Source organism: Cydia fagiglandana, chromosome 10 (assembly GCF_963556715.1).
Source record: "Cydia fagiglandana chromosome 10, ilCydFagi1.1, whole genome shotgun sequence".
NCBI classification, from domain to species: Eukaryota; Metazoa; Arthropoda; class Insecta; order Lepidoptera; family Tortricidae; genus Cydia; species Cydia fagiglandana.
Window position 1 is genome coordinate 12,305,415 of NC_085941.1, and position 16,464 is coordinate 12,321,878.

A 16,464-nucleotide genomic window follows, 5' to 3' on the forward strand; every position below is an offset into this window, starting at 1 on the left:
ATAGTAATATCAAAATGCCAATTACATAATTGTAGCTGTTGACAGCTGAATCTAGATGGTGCTGGCGCTACACAGCACCCCCTTTGTCTATCAATTCTATCATCAAACAAAATTTACATGTGCATATGACATAAATGTCATGAATAAGCTTAAATTTAGTGACAACTTGAGTTGTCCAGGTCATTAATTGGTCTCTTAATGTCTTACAAAAATCTCTCTGTCTGTCAGCTTCTGAACAAAGTCCTAAGTTACGTGGCACCAAGTGACCATTATGACCATTACAAAGCACCATTTTTTATTTGAATAGTACCAATTTATATAAGTCAATATAAAACACAACATGTATAATGAGTTATATTATATAACAGTATATTCAATTGATATCGGTATATCACCAATTTACCTTTGCCTAGCTAGGCAATTATTTTAATGATCAAGTGATAAATAATTTAGAAAGACAATCTAATTATGATTGCATTTTTAGTTATTTCACAAGAAATTTATACTTTGTAGGCTTTTGAATTGATATGAAGAAAAAAAAAGTTTAGAGTACCTAAAGTAAAAAAAGCTTTCCGATTCTTTCCTGTTAATTCTTAAGGCCCCAGTACACAATGGGCCATCGCCGGCCACTCCAAGGGACGCATAAATGCGTTAGAGGGAGCAAGTGATATTGCTATCTCATCCTACCGCAAGGCTGCGTCCCTTGGAGTGGCGATGGCCCATTGTGTACTGGGGCCTTTAGAGCGGATAAGGTGTGCATTGTGGCTATGGAAATATGATTGATTCAGTTGATTGTGAAATGTTAGTACGTAGTTTTTCTAAGTAAAATTTGGAATTGTTATACCAATAGGTACTAAGAAAAAAAAAAATATATGAAGTCTGTAACTCTGTACGTATGGTAAGTATAGTTCGTTTTTCTTAGCAGTAGAAAAAGACTACGCATTCTTGACGTGTTTTTTAATTGAAAAACGCTTTTTAAAAATTAGCAACTATTATTTATGAAAGCAAAATAATGTAAATAATCGTATGATTTATGATTGTTAGGTACATATTTTGCCGTGACATATTTTTTAAGTGTTTTTCAATAAAAAGACACGTCAAGATTGTTTACCTTTTTTCTAATGCTAAAAAAACGAACTACTTATAGGAATTTGTAAATGCCATAAGGACGATTTTAGCTAAGGATATAGTGGTTACTTTCTATTGTTAATACGACATTTTTACTATTAAGAGCTGTCAGTGCACATTTTAGCTGTTAAAATAATTATTGTATTTTACTGGTGCCCTAAATAAAATAATTATTATGCTAAGTTAAAACCTACAAATTATATTAGAATAACTTAATCTACTTACATATTTATTACGTCAATTTACATTGTCATTGTCTCCACATAAATCAAACTTTGTACTGAAGTAAGGTAAATTATTATTTCATTGCATTATTATGGAAGTTTCTGATTTAAGTCTTAAATAATTATTCAGTTGATTCCTTCTCACAAGTATAAAGTTTCTTATTTATGTTTGTTTCCTCTTTGGAATACCGAAGTATTACAATCAAGTTATTATAATTTATAAAGAACATATAAAAAGTGACATACTTTGGCAGTTGCATATGAGGCACTGAACTTAATATATGTTATTCTAATGGTGATAGGAAGGCCCTACGAAGGAAGCAATCAAGTATATGTAATAAAATACATACAATACGCTAATTACATTCATTATTATCATATCATATTAATCTTTTAGGTACCACAACTGGGTAAAACACCCATTACCATTAAGTTTTGCTATGCAAATTGCAACAGTACAGGATTTACAATATCATAAATAATATCAACTAAGAAATATTAATTCATAATGTAAAATATCACATACCTAAAGCTAAATTAAGGCAAATTATCAAAAAATATGCTTAGTACTGATTAGAAAATTACGGATTAGGCTGATTTCCAGTGAAAGTATTTTTATAACTAAACAAAATTCACAGAAATTCTGGCAAGGTTTGTTACCTAAATGAACAACACATTATTATGAATTGTTTTTGAAAAAAGTAGTTTTTGGTAGGCAGTCCAATTGGTTAGGACGTTTACTAACCAAGTACAGGTATACAAGTATTTTGTAACCTAAGAAATATTTCCTTGTAGGTAATATTGAAAACCCTAGCCTCTTATTTTATCGTACCAATCCTAACTATTGTCTTAAGTCATTCACACCGATCACATTTTAGTTCAAATGAGTATAAACAAATATGTAAAAATTAAATGCTGAATAATACTGTAAAACAAATTCGTGTGATTTGTCATATATCACTGGTTGAAAGCTGCCAATCACAATAAACATTTAAAAGAAAAAAGGACGAATTACAAGGCATCTCATCAGTCTCTTTCCTAGTCAAGCACTTTATTAAGACACATACTCACACACATCCGTATTCATACCAAATCGCTGACTCCTTGGAGTTTTCCGGTTTCTCATTGCGACTCGGTCTTCTGTCATGTCTGGGCTCTTCCTTTTCGTGTAGATTATTCTCTGGTATCTGTTCATTCATGGATCTTTGGAGGTCGCTCGACCTGTCCATGCTTTGACACGCGTTGTCTCCAATGACGGTGGATATTCTGTTGTAAACCAGGTAAGTGGGGTTTGGGTTTTCCTTCAGGGGCGTGCTTTGCGGTCTGGTGTTGAGGGTGACGTCCGGGTTGTCGTCCGCCACGTACACCGTGCGCCGCGAACCGGCCGTGCCGAACACTGGAGATGGAGTCGATACTGAAACGTACAAGATAGGTTAAAGAAACGAGTTGTAAAACTTCTGGGAAATAAAGTCTACAGGACTGCAACGTGAAAACAGAAGCTAGGAGGAACTTCCAACGGAGAAGTAATTAAGGAAAAATAATGTGTCATGCCGAGAAAGACTTAAGAAAGAGATAGTTGGGTATTGCTTCACTGATAAGGGCAATCTCAAATTTACCACTCATTTTCATTTCAAGTCTTTATTTATTAGTGTTTACAGGATTCATAAAAAAGAACTGAAAAATTAAGTTACCTGCTGGCAATCCTGTGTCCCCTTCAAGTCCCTGATAGCTGTTCCTATGAGAAGGTGGCACAGCTTTATGTGGCCGCCTCCGCAACGAAGCCCGTATCAGAGCGTCGTCCCCTCCGCCACTATGTATCGATGCCGTCGAAAGTCTCCTCACAAAATTCCCTTCACTTAACCTAGTAGAATCCAAACTGGGTATAGAGCCAGACGTATCAAAGTCGGGCTTCTTTAGAAATTTATCATCAAATCTCCTGCCGCACGAAAAATCTGCGCTATTTCTTGGAGATTCTCCGCTAGGGTTAGATGACCCTTGATCTTGTTCGGAGCTTTTAGACATTTTCTCCATATCTTGGCTTCCTGGGTCTGATTCGCCAGATTCTGAACCGGCTAGTGTCAACTGGGACTTAGAGCGGCTAGCGTCCTCAATCCGCTTTGTGTTTCTGGAGGGAACTTTATTGATCAAATCTGTGCCAGCTTTTCTAACTCTTTTAACAAATGACGCCCCAAAACCTCGTCGTTTCGTTGTGCAGTTATCGAGTTTCTTGTAATGCTCCATTATTTTTTCTTCCAATTTCTCTTTCTGACGGCACAAGGCATTAACTTTGTCCGCAAACATTTTCTCTTCTTCGTGATAATGTTGTTTGTCTTTCAAAGAATGCGCTAATAGTTCATGATATTGTGTAAGGAGTTGTGATACATGATCCATTAATGATCGCCTATCAGCGTCTAAGCTCTTATTCATTTGAACAAGCATTTCGCAATGCTGATTTGTTTTGTTTATCTCTAATTCCATACTCGTAATCACTTCAACTTTTGTGTTTATTTCTCCTGACATCTCAGTGTTTCTTAATTTTAATTGAGTTACTTCACTTCTAAGACTTCTATACTCCTCTTGCATATTTCTATATTCATTCTTTAGCCTGTCACTAGCTGTAAACAGATTTCTGAAATCGTCTTTCAATTTAGAATGTTCTGCTCTTAGATTAACTAAGTTTCTTGATTCTATCTTCAAATTGTCTCTTTCCATGTCATACTCCGCCACTTTCTTTTCGCAGTTCACCAATTTTTCTTTTAATTCCCTATTCTCAATCTTAAGATCTCTCAATGATACTTTAACAGGTTCTCTTTCACTGAGCAGCATCTCGTATTCTGTGTTCAGTTGCTCATGAAGAGTTTGTAAAGCAACCTGATCTCTCAATAAATTATCTTGTTTATCTTTAAGCACTTCCAGTTGCTTTAATATCTCTTCTTTTTCAGCAGCCAGCTGGCTATTTGCCAGTTGTAACGTCATTTGCTGTGAAATTAGTGAGCCATTCTGTGAGTTTAGTGTTGCAATATTTACTTGTAATTTGGCATTTTCGGCTTGGCAGCTTTCGAGAGAAGCTTGCAAGACTGCAAGATCCGATGTCAATTGTTCTATTTGAGGATTGATAACATCCTCTTCAGGTTCTTTCTTTTCTGTCACAATACAATCACATGGAACTAACTTTGTGAGATTTATTTTTGCCGCTATGTCTGATATCATTGCTTCATGGTCTGAATTTGTCATTATTTTTTCCAGCATGTACTCTACATTTACATCTTTAGATATAATTTCAGAAACGTGAATGCCAAGCTTTTCAATACAATTTCTAACTTTATCAAAGTTAACTTTTTCTGTTATCAAGTCTTTTTGTAAAGTCTGAATAGTCTCACTGTCTACTTTCTTTTGTGACTTTAACTCTTGTGTTTTCTGTTCCAGATCCTGTAGTTTATGCAACATGGTCTGACTGACTTCAACTTCGCGAGTTAATCTTTCAATTTCTTTCTTCTTTAATTCTATCTCGGTAGTAAGCTTGTCTAGTGAAACATCTTTTTCCTCAACTGCTTCTCTTAGTTTACCAACTTCTCTCTGCAGATTATGTGCTTCTTTTTCACTATATGTTAGCCTTGTTTTAAGTTCCTCTGTCTGTATAATTAACCCGGTAACTTTGTCTGCTTCTGGCTTTAGCATATTTAATTCTTTAGTTTTGGCATCCAAAGTTTTCTCTAAATCATCAGCTCTCCTCTGTATGGAATCACAAAGCATTTGAATGCGTTGTTTGTCCTTTGTCAAAGATTCTAAGTGTTTTTCAAAATCTTGGAGTTTATTTTTCTCAGATTCACGATCTATTGACTGCCGATCTATAAGTGACTTCTGACTGTCCAATGAATCTTGCAACTTTCGGTTTTCTTCCAATGCATTTTTGAAAACGTCTTCAAGTTCCGAATTTTGTTGCATCACTCTATTGCAGTTTTCTTGTAATTGTTCACATTTCAGTGTTAACCTTTTCTTTTCTTTTTCTAGATCTAAAACTTTATCACTACTTTCTAGTAATGATTGTTCTCTCAGACTATCAATTGTAGAGAGAAGTCTTTTATTTTCTAGTTCTAGTTTTAAAGCTCTCGCTTGTGCATTGCTTGTTAATTGTTCCGATAAACTATTTTCACCAGATTCTAAGGTACTTTCGCATTCGTTGTCGGTGTCTAAATTGCTATTATTACTTTCACTCAGGACAGATTTCGTTATATACTGTAGATGATTATTTTCTTCTATTAATTCTTGGATTTTCTGTTGGTCAGCGTCTCTTTCCTGAAAAAATAAAATAGAGTCATGTTGACAAGAATGACAAGAAAAGGAAGACTTTAGGAAAATAAGGAGTTACAGTGTAAACCTTTGAAATGGCTTTACAAGCAAAATATAGTTCTTATTTACCTACTTGACAGATTTAGTAAATAAGAAAAATGTAATATTTGGGTAAAAATGATAACTAATTCATTTTCTGCCAAAAAACCCCCAAAATGTCGTAAAGACTGAAATCCTAAAGTCACTCCTGCAAGTCAAAAACCAGACTTGGAAATAAGCTGATAATATGTAATTCTTACCAGAGCTATGTCATTGGCTTCTCTCTTTAACTTGATCATTGCGGCTTCTAACGTCAAACATTGCTCCGCCCGTTTCCTGGCCCTCTGTAGCTGTTCTTCTAAGGCATCTCTGGTTTCCATCAATGCCTTGTTGTCCTCCCGTAGCTCTGCTACTCTGGTCTTGTAATACTCTGCGTCTGCAAGGCGATCGCGGTACCTCTGGATGTCTTGTTCTAGCCTAAAGCAAAATAAAATTAATGGATACCGTAAATCACTATTTCTAAGGCCAACTCACTCAACCGTATTTTCGCAAACAAATTAATGCATTTACTAAGTACATATTTTGGCAAATACTACTAATTCTGAATCTAATAAGTAGCAACAATTAATTGATAGTATAAGAAGTGTAGGTAGAGTAAGATAATTTCAAAATTCACGCCCCCCCTCTTTATATTTTGTGGTAACTGAATTATCATTATCATAATGATCAAGGCCGGACAGCGCCTTTTACATTAGCTGTCAAGTTCGAAGCAAAAGCTTATACAATCAATGAATCTTTGTCAAATAGTCAACTCACCTATCACATCGTTCCGCCTTCTCTCTCAAGGCATCAACCTCATCCCTATACCCAACTGCTTTCCTGGCTTCATTAAACCACTCCTGGCTGTCCGTCCGTAACTTAGCGAGAACTAGTTTTGTGTGCTCTAATTCTTCGCGGCACTCTGACAGTTGTTCTGATTTTTCTTCTCTGTAAAAATTATGTTATTTTTTCTTATTGTAATAATTGGTGTTATTTTTGCTAAGAATTAGGTTGAAAACTAAAAGCATTGCAAAGAGCACTCCTAAGCGATCTCAGGACCACAGATTTTGGGGAGTGTTCTGTAAAAACAACCAAATCCCATAATTCAATCAAGCATATCAAATTTTTTCGAAAGACGAAATTCTGACAACTGGTTCTGGCTGATCTGGCTCTGATATTGAGAAGATAAGGATTTGTCGATGACAAAAGCGTGAACCTATGTTTGTGTGTTGTGTGTGCCTTTATATTATGTATGGACCTACACATGTACACAGTGACCTCTGGAGTAAGAAACTACCAGTTTGGAACCTTATAATGCAGCATTATAAAAAGTTTATACGTGTCGCAGAATGGACATTCCTGGACATTGGCCTCCGACTAGACCATAGTGATTTGTAATGTGCTGTTCATTTCAGTCACATCCACATATCTATGACTTAAAAAAAAAAACAAAGTTACTTACAATTCTTGTCTCTGCTTTCTCAATCGTGCCTTCCAATCTGCAAGCTCTACAGCCAAATGCTGGCTTTCACCATTACTCTGACTGACGTTTTGTGTTGATCTGGCTGTACCATTCTTATTTTCATTTTCCGTTTCATCTAACCCCTCGTTGAGCATTAGTGTTGCCCAGTTTTGTAAGTAATGATCCCTTTCTTTAGCTAGTCTCCTCATGTGATTGAACATTGCAGGTGATTGAAAGAGATCTACTGCGTCTGGCGTTAAAACAACTGTTTGCATATCGGTAACCTAGAACAGAAAAGGTTTCTGTCAATATATTTTACTCATACATTCATCAAAGACGACTTACTTCAATGAATGTTTTTTTTTCGTATCGTATCATAATGTGATAACAAACAAGTACATATTTGGCTTGAATGCCCAGACATGTGAGTCGGCCACCAGCTAAACCGATTACAATTGTGCATGAGGGGTAGGTAAGCGACATCAACTTCAGCTGTAAAATTCGAGGGAAGAAATTTTCTTGGATGTTATATGACTTTCACTATTAGTATCTCTTTGACATCGGTTACACGCTAATTCTGGCGTCAGTTCAGTCAGAAGTCTTATTCGAGTTTTGTGTGTCGTCATTCTGACCAGAATGATGGACTGAACTGACGCCAGAATTAGTGTGTAACTGATGTCTGGCTATGTAGGCATGCCCGTGTAACCTGCGATAACTTGCCATATTACATGTGCTCCTGTCTGGGCGTCACATGCGCGTTGCTCATACGTCAAAAACAGCATGTCCTATTAATGTGCGTGTGCTTTAACGCTTGGCATCCCAGGGGTTTAAATTTTAACGGATTTAATAATGTTAGTATTTCATCCAACTTTAGTTTGAATGGAATAGCAGTGTTTTAAAAGTTTACAATCTTTAAATAAACATGGGTGTACCAGCAAATATTCGTCCAAGCAAACATCGGCCGTTGCGCAACTGCTACTCGCGAAAAGTGACACTTAAGTACAAATTGAAGTCTTTATGTCAAGGTTGATTATGATTTATGAAGGACACAATCTTATTCTGCGTTTGGGAATCTTTGGAATAATTTCATGGCAACTTTCATATTTTGAGTTTACTTTTGTAAATAACTGTGTCCCTTCTAACTTTAGAACCGCAAAAAATTTAGACGTAATTCTGAACCACTCTGTGTTCTGAACACAATAATAAAATAAAATAAAAATAAAAAGCCTTTTATTTCCTTTTGTTATACATAAGTTTGTTAATATATTTAAGTTGATTTAATTTGTAGGAACCCGTTAGGTGAAGGCCTCTTCCAAAGATATCCATTTTTCACGGTCTTGTGCTATTTTTTTCCAATTTGGACCAGCAATTCTTTTCTGAACACAAAGCTTAAATAAACTACGTAAGTGCGGCGAAGATACGCCCTTTTGCTTGAATGGCTTTTGTATGAATGTTGTATGAAGGAACGGAACCCTCCATTATGCGTGACTGACAATTTTTTTTTAAAGCTTAATCACTCTGTGAAACTTGTCACACAAAGTACAAATACATACAAATAAAATACAAAGTTTCACAAGTCATTAATAAATCTGCCATCTCATTGCTTATTTTAGTGTTCATTCAGAACTTTCTTTTACCAATGCAGTATTAAGTATGTCAAAGATAATGCTATGTTATCACAATACAATCACATACCTGTTTGATGCATTCCACAATGTTATGTTGTAGTTCCACGTCTAATTCTTTAATCCTAGTGATGAATGTCTCCTTATTGGGACACTGAACAGCGGCTCCTAGCAACAACAGTATCAACAGTTTCATGTTCTCCAATCCTTCTCTGGATTCCGGTGTTTTCCCTAAGCATATACATTCTGGTACCACAAGCAGTGTCATCCCGAGTTCTTCTTCATACAAACCCTTTACATTTTTGATGATAGCATCAAAGTTCTTAACTCTCCCTAATATTAATGCCTGGTCTTCTAGACCAGCTAGTTTTGTGATATGGAAGGAAGGCTCTGGGTCTATCAGGAGGTATACTTGCTGGAGAAGCTCCCCGCTGAAGAGAGCTGAGTACTCTTTTATGCATTCTGGACTTGGTAGGCACGATTTCAACTGAAAAGGACAAAGCAATATGAGATTTACCTTATTTTATTGCTAATATAAACTCTTTCTTTCTCTCACTAAAAGTGACTGGACATTAAGGAAAACTGATGTTTTTTATCTGTGGACAGTGACAATATAAAAGTTTGTGATTCGGGTACATTTTATTCAGACTTTAATCATACACATTTTAAGAAGTCACTTGAAGAAGATCATGTCTATAAAAATCTGCCAAGAAAATTAATTGGCTTAATATCCAATTATGTTATGATGTCCACAGGAAAGCCATATAACCTTAACTCATAGTAAAAAGGTTTGACCCAATTCTTTTACTCAATTACATTATTCAAGTATATCAAAAACCCAAATAACTAAGGATTAAAGTTGTCTGAGCAGTCATAGATGTATTATTGCAGTTTATCATCAATATAGTCAGTCCAAACTTAAGTTGATGTATTTCATTTATCCAGGATAAATTTGTTTTTACTTCAAGATTCTTAAAAATCAATTAGTTATTACACCTAAAGCTTGAGATCTATGTGGTTATTTGTTAAAGTTAAATATTTTTAACTTATCTATCCATTAAATTCAGTATCACTTAATGGGTATTTCAAGAGTACAAACCTGACCTAATTACATGTTTATGAATTATTATCAATTTGTTACATACCAATGTGATCATAAATTAAAAGTTCCAGTATTATCAGTCATGATAAGACACCATGTCCATGGACATAAATATTACATTATAAACATATAAAAATTAATATGCCTAAACTTTACTGAATCAACACATTTAAGCTAAACCTAACTGAAAAAATATGCAATTATATCTATTACGAAATGCCTGTGTTCACTGAAGTATGACGATTAGCAGAATGAAACAATTTTTATGTCCCTATACTTACAAAGACATTAAATTACCATTACTACAACATAAGTAAAAACGCGAGTTCGTTCAGGCGGAACGGCTGTGTGATTTTGTCTCACGGCTCATTATAACACTCAAAGAAACAAAACCAAAGGTATCACCTTACCCAAGAAACAAGGGGGCCGCTCAAGAATTCTTCGATCTCAGTAGCAGAAGCGGCCATTCTCGCCAAGCGTTATGATGAACGGAGCCGACTCCTTTGAAAGTGTCCCAAGCGCATGGCATCAAAATATTCCTCACAATTCACACGAGCTAGAAATTTGCTCAACATCTGCTATGGAATACAAAGAAACTACGACGAGTACCTACACTACCAGCAAACAAATTTACGCGACTATGTCTTGTCTCGTTTCATTGAGTTGACTGACACTTCACTTCATGCCAACCATTAAAGTTGCCAGTATCTGCGCATAAGCTGCATTGTAGCAAGGTAGCAAGTGATTATATTCTCTTTGCATTGTTGCATCAAGTTTACTAAAATGGAAATGTAGACTAGTCTTTTACAGACAATATCAAATTATGCAGAATCAAATTAAGTTTAATTTTCGATCATTTTATGATTCAATAATAAGCCCCCTCCAGACTATGCGCGTGAATCGTGTGCGAAGCCGCGAACGCGAGTGTGTAGTCGATTTTCGCAGACAGCGAAATCGACTCCACACTTCGCGTTCGCGGCTTCGCCCGCGATTCACGCGCATAGTCTGGAGGGGGCTTTATGCTAATTGTTTTCAAGATCGCGGTGCGGTGCGGTAGTGTGTTGCGGGGCTTTAACCACTTGTCAAGATGCGGTGACGTTAATGACGTTAATCTGTGGTCAAGTGATTATATGCTCTTTGTCTGTGGTCAAACCGCAAGCCGAGCGCGAACTTAAAAAATGCAATTCGATTCGCGGGGAAATTTTTAGATAATCAATTTAATATTAAATTGGTTGCGATACGTGAAAATACACACGGTTGAGTGTCATTAATTATAACATATTATTTTACAAAGGACGATTGATTCAGAACAAAGTGTACCTACCCAAACCTACCTACTTGAACCAACTATCGATTTTGTGTACGTCAGGCTTTCTACCAAAAATCAGATAAACATACGATGTTTACTAAAGCAGCGAATTCGAAAGTCAAGTTCCAAGACCAACAACTGGATGATTACATCTTAGAGGTATTCTTTATCGACACTTTCATATAATATTGCAAGTAGTAGAAATATGTTTGCGTAATCCAGTAAAAATCGTATTTATTTCAGAATTCTGTACTGAAAAGCAAACTGCAAAGTAAAATCGATGCACTTTTAATATTGGGTAAAGAGTTGGACAAGTGCAGTATGGAGAGGGATAAATACAAAGTCTTGGTAGAACAGTTGAAGTGCGTACGGAGCACGCCGCACCAGCAGAGCAGTACCATGTGCAGGCTCACCCCCACATACACAATCAGTGGTGGTGAGCTGCTCGCCAAGACACGAGATCTCAATGACATGCTCAAACTAGAGGTAATTATTGATTTTTAATTTTTTAGTAATTCAATCATAAAGGTCCTCCTCCTCCAAGTCCTCATTTAAATTTTTTTCTTATCCATTTTGGCTGCCAGACAGACTCCAAACGCTGCGCTCCTTATGCTATGGGAAAAATGCAAAATGGAATCCAAAATTCAGGAGTAATTTGTTCTAAATATGATTTAGTTTAGCTTTTCCTCCAAATATCACTAGTTATGTAAACACGGGGTTTATAGATTAGATAATTCAATTACTATATTTAAATAAAATAATTATTTATTATAATATTTCAGGTGGAAACGCTGAGAAGTAAACTGGAAGAAGCCTCAGGGGATATAGTTGCATTGAGAAAACAACTACAAAAGACGGACTCCACTGAGAACATAGGTAATAGAAAACAGTCTACTGCTCTATCTTACACTCCAGATGATTATGAACAATTAGTCCAAGATCTGGAAAAAAATCAGAAAAAGGTAAATATTCTTTATAAAAATAATTTATCTAGGCAATTTGCACAGAAACTTATGTTACGTATTTATAACCCTAAGTCTTAGCATTTGCACTTAACCCCTCGAGTCCTAGGCATAAAAAAAAACAAATCCCAGGGAAATTTGAACTTTCAAAGATTTAGTATCAATCTGCATGTGCAACATTACACCTGGTTAGGGTTGCCATATGGAAGAATTAAATGTTCTGATAAAAATCCGCACATCACCCTTAAAATCCGGACATTTCTTGTAGCAGAGATTTGGCGTAGCTTGAACGACGCCCCGGCGGCGCGCTGCTCTCTGCGGTGTACTGTATCGTGGGGTGTACCCTTGTTTTGCCGACAAACTTTTCATCGAATATTGTTTCATCGACAACGATTCATCGAAACGTTAGTACTAGTAATATTGTTTGGCATTATTTTGTTTCATATACTATTTATTTCAATTTTTCTTACTGCGTACAAATACTATTCAACGAATATTACTTGATCACTAATTCGTTTCAAAATATTTTAATTACATTTTTATATGTCGTACTATACATTTATACATTTTTCTGTTGTAAGAATTTTAGATTTAGGTTACGAACGGCTTTCAAAGTAGGTTTAGGTTAGGTTAGAACTGTGACCCTACACAGAAACGGACGGCTTTTAAAGTAGGTTTAGGTTAGGTTAGAACTGCGACCCCACACAGAAACGAACGGCTATCAAAGTAGGTGTAGGTTAGGTTAGAACTGCGACCCCACACAGAAACGAACGGCTATCAAAGTAGGTTTAGGTTAGGTTAGAACTGTGACCCTACACAGAAACGGACGACTTTTAAAATAGGTTTAGGTTAGGTTAGAACTGCGACCCCACACAGAAACGAACGGCTATCAAAGTAGGTGTAGGTTAGAACTGCGACCCCACACAGAAACGAACGGCTATCAAAGTAGGTTTAGGTTAGGTTAGAACTGCGACCCCACACAGAAACGAACGGCTTTCAAAGTAGGTTTAGGTTAGGTTAGAACTGCGACCCTACACAGAAATGAACGGCTTAAATTATACCTATTTATAATTTGGCCAAAATGAAAATGGCAGCCTTGTTTCGACAAGAAATATTACAAAATGAAGTAATTTTACGCGTAAGAAATTTTATTAAATACAATACAACATGAAATAAGAAAACCCGTAAAGGAATACCACGATATAAACTATATACAAAATAACTCAAGTACCAATTAAAAGTCCCCGATTTAAATTTACTAGTATCGATTCTTCGACGCAATAACTTGTCGATGAAATGAAAATACTTGAAACGTTGTCTTCGAAATAACATTCGATGAAATGTCTGTCGGCAATTCAAGGGTAAACCGTATCGTGGATCTAATAGCAATACCAACACTTTATGTTAATCATTACATTATTATCATACCCTTCCTATCAACATATAACATGTGACACTGTCATTATATTATTTAACTTTATAACATTCTTAAGCTTTTAAATTATTTCATGTAAATAATCTAACTATAATCAAAATTGTTTATCTAAAACAGTACCAACAAATCCACCTCGACTACCGGGCCACTTTAGATGAAAAGGAAGAGCTGGTCGCTGACAGAGATTACTACAAAAACAAAGTGCAAAGATTGAACCACCAGATCAGCTTCATTCTAGCTAACAGAGTCAAGGCCCAACAAGACAACAGTGCACCAAAACCAGTGGTGGATTTAGATGCCCTGTTGATGGAAAACAAATACCTCCACGAGAGGATAACCCAGCTGCAAGTTGAAAAGGAAATTATTAAAAGGACATTAACAAAATATAAGGTGAAAATACTTTTATTGGCTGAGGCCCTAACGAGGAATTACTTTATCTGCCCCTCCATCGCTTGAATATGCAAAAGTGATAGAGGCAGATAACATATATAGTATCTTTTTCGCGATAGGACCTCTGATGGTGCACAAGTATGCAAGGTCAACATTGACAGTGACAACTAACAAGGACACTCTAGGAATAGTTGGAAAATAGATGTATTCGCAAATTAAGCTTGACAGAGTTGGGTAAGCATAGAAATCCACCATCAAAAAACACTATACTGGCCCTTCCGATAGACTAGGGCTCCCCAAACCCCGGCCCGCGGGCCAAATCCGGCCCACGAAGCGTTCCAATCCGGCGCGCCGACAGCGTTCCAATCCGGCCCGCGGGAGCCGGGCTCCAGGTGTTCAGCCCTAAAAGCAGCAACCAGATACACCCCTCCTCCCCCCTCGGCGCCGACGGTGGCCCGCGCGAAAATTCTGAGGCGCAATATGGCCCTCAGGTAAAAAAGTTTGGAGACCCCTGCAATAGACAACCAGTAGAGTAGTTTTGGTAAAATTGACACAACGAATCATGAAATCTCAGCCTTATACACACAATTTTGAAATTAGGTTTAAATTGTATGTGCCATTAGTGGCAAACTCGACTTATCTGCAGGAAGTACCTAATATTGAATTTCATGTTATCATTTGTTTGCAGGCATTGCTTGAAAACAGAAACAACAGTAATTCATTTAGCTTATCAAAAGGATTTGCGGATGTTATGACTCAAAAACAAGGTATGGTATACTCAATTTATTGTTAGCTGACATCCCTGCTAAATACAAAATTTAAATTCACTAAATTATTTGTTTGTATATACCTTTGTATACGTTCCTACAAGGTCGTTTGCTCAAGAAGTTTGTGATTTACTGATGGTTGCTATACCTACATTCGATTTTGTACTTTATCGCAATAGTTATTAAGTCTAATATATCAGCAGAAACATTTTATAGGCTGGTTAGTTTTAAATTTCGACTTTATATTGATTGTGATATGATCGAAAATCAGATGTATAAAAACCATTTATCAATCAGGATATACATTGTACATTGTTTCTATGATGTTGTTGCGATTGATAATGATAATTTCAAATATAATGTATTGTCTTCAGTTCGAGAATACTTGGAAGTGAACTCAAAAACTGGCCTCAAAAGAACATCTGCGGCAGAACTAAAGTCTATTTGTTTAGGCCTTTTTGAGGCCCTCAATGATAAGTCTATAGCTCTACAGCATCAGAGGAAAACTAATCAGTGAGTTCAAAATAATTCATATCATATATTTATTGATAATTACCTATATTATTTAGCCGCTTTTTAACTGATCTCGCTGGAGCGCAAATTCTGTAAGGGTAGGTACCTATACCATGCATGTGTAACTGATTCAAGTGTGATGTGGTAGGGTAAGGTCCTGGAATATACCCAAGATTCCTTCCCCAACTCAGTTTTATCACTCCACGCAAGCAACAAAATGCTCTTATAATAAAAATGTGTCATAATGATCATACGTTTTCCATTTCGCAGGATACTAGCAAATCGTATTACAGAACTGGAAAAGACATTGGAAAACTGGTGCGACGGACAGAAATACATACCCATATTTCCATCACAGATGTTACTTGACGAATTCTGCGCAGATGCCGACACCGCATCCGTAAAATCTCAGGACTCTAAAGAAAAATATAACGATGATGACTCTGGAGATGTTCAAAATAAAGTGTCAGACAGTGACAATGATGCTAAAAGTACTGATAGCTCTTCCGATGACGCAGGGAGCAACTACGAATTTGACGATGGTGAAGATAGAAAGCTGACTTCCAAAACTGTTTTGCCAGTAGAATTAGAGGAGCTAGTTAAAGAAGCGTTGGCTGAAATTAAAGCTTCTAGTAATAGTGATAATATTGCAGAAATTCCAACTCTTTCATAAAATCATCTAATGGATTAGTTACTTAAATTATATGGAAAACGGATCGAACTATGCATAACTAAGATACAAGGAAAACATTAAGTAAACGGTTCAATGAAAATGGTGATAATAAAATAGTTATGGTACTTACACTTAGTTAACCATTTGAACGTCACGCCTATTATATGTATACAACGCGCAATTGTAAACCTTATCGTAATACACGAAGGTTGATATTGCACTGTAACCGAGCGCGTCAGTTGACGTCTTTGGCCGTTAAAATGATAAAAAACCTTCACCGTAGTATATTATACGAGTAACAAGATTTAAAAGAATTCTAGTCAAATTATAATATATGAGCCTTTATGATACGCCAAAGATCTGAATAGGTATTAGGTAGGTATTATAGTTTTGTTAAAAATTTATTATATCGTTAACATTCCTTATCTGTACATCTAGTCCAATTTTGTTCTTAGTATAGGATTTTATTTTGTGTAATTAATGAAATAAATATATTTGAAATGGGC

At 36.1% G+C, this 16,464-nt stretch overlaps 2 protein-coding genes across 2 annotated transcripts; one reads left to right on the forward strand and one right to left on the reverse strand.

The window, feature by feature from the left end:
* Positions 1–717: 717 nt before the first annotated feature.
* Positions 718–10,581, reverse strand: LOC134667884 (protein Daple). Its single transcript, XM_063525278.1, has 7 exons — positions 10,320–10,581; positions 8,878–9,294; positions 7,183–7,466; positions 6,498–6,668; positions 5,942–6,158; positions 3,044–5,648; positions 718–2,766 (listed from the first exon to the last, which is right to left on the reverse strand). Exons 1-7 carry the CDS (start codon positions 10,374–10,376, stop codon positions 2,420–2,422), a joined length of 4,098 nt encoding a protein of 1,365 aa, XP_063381348.1. The 5' UTR covers positions 10,377–10,581; the 3' UTR covers positions 718–2,419.
* A 476-nt stretch (positions 10,582–11,057) lies between these two features.
* Positions 11,058–16,458, forward strand: LOC134667887 (coiled-coil domain-containing protein 149). The gene is made up of 7 exons (XM_063525280.1): positions 11,058–11,377; positions 11,462–11,704; positions 12,001–12,180; positions 13,733–14,005; positions 14,694–14,772; positions 15,147–15,285; positions 15,556–16,458. The coding sequence occupies exons 1-7, from the start codon at positions 11,309–11,311 to the stop codon at positions 15,956–15,958; spliced, it is 1,386 nt and encodes a 461-aa protein (XP_063381350.1). The 5' UTR covers positions 11,058–11,308; the 3' UTR covers positions 15,959–16,458.
* The last annotated feature ends 6 nt before the right edge of the window (positions 16,459–16,464 follow it).

What these genes read in the sequence shown, in the direction of transcription:
- LOC134667884 (XM_063525278.1), bottom strand. Translation starts at nt 10,376, where the DNA reads ATGGCCGCTTCTGCTACTGAGATCGAAGAATTCTTGAGCGGCCCCCTT. An exon ending in AAGGCGGAACGATGTGATAG is followed by an intron (nt 6,159 to 6,497) that starts GTGAGTTGACTA and finishes ATTTTGCTTTAG; the next exon opens with GCTAGAACAAGACATCCAGA. An exon ending in GGACACAGGATTGCCAGCAG is followed by an intron (nt 2,767 to 3,043) that starts GTAACTTAATTT and finishes TGTACGTTTCAG; the next exon opens with TATCGACTCCATCTCCAGTG.
- LOC134667887 (XM_063525280.1), top strand. Translation starts at nt 11,309, where the DNA reads ATGTTTACTAAAGCAGCGAATTCGAAAGTCAAGTTCCAAGACCAACAA. An exon ending in TGGAAAAAAATCAGAAAAAG is followed by an intron (nt 12,181 to 13,732) that starts GTAAATATTCTT and finishes TATCTAAAACAG; the next exon opens with TACCAACAAATCCACCTCGA. An exon ending in CATCAGAGGAAAACTAATCA is followed by an intron (nt 15,286 to 15,555) that starts GTGAGTTCAAAA and finishes TCCATTTCGCAG; the next exon opens with GATACTAGCAAATCGTATTA.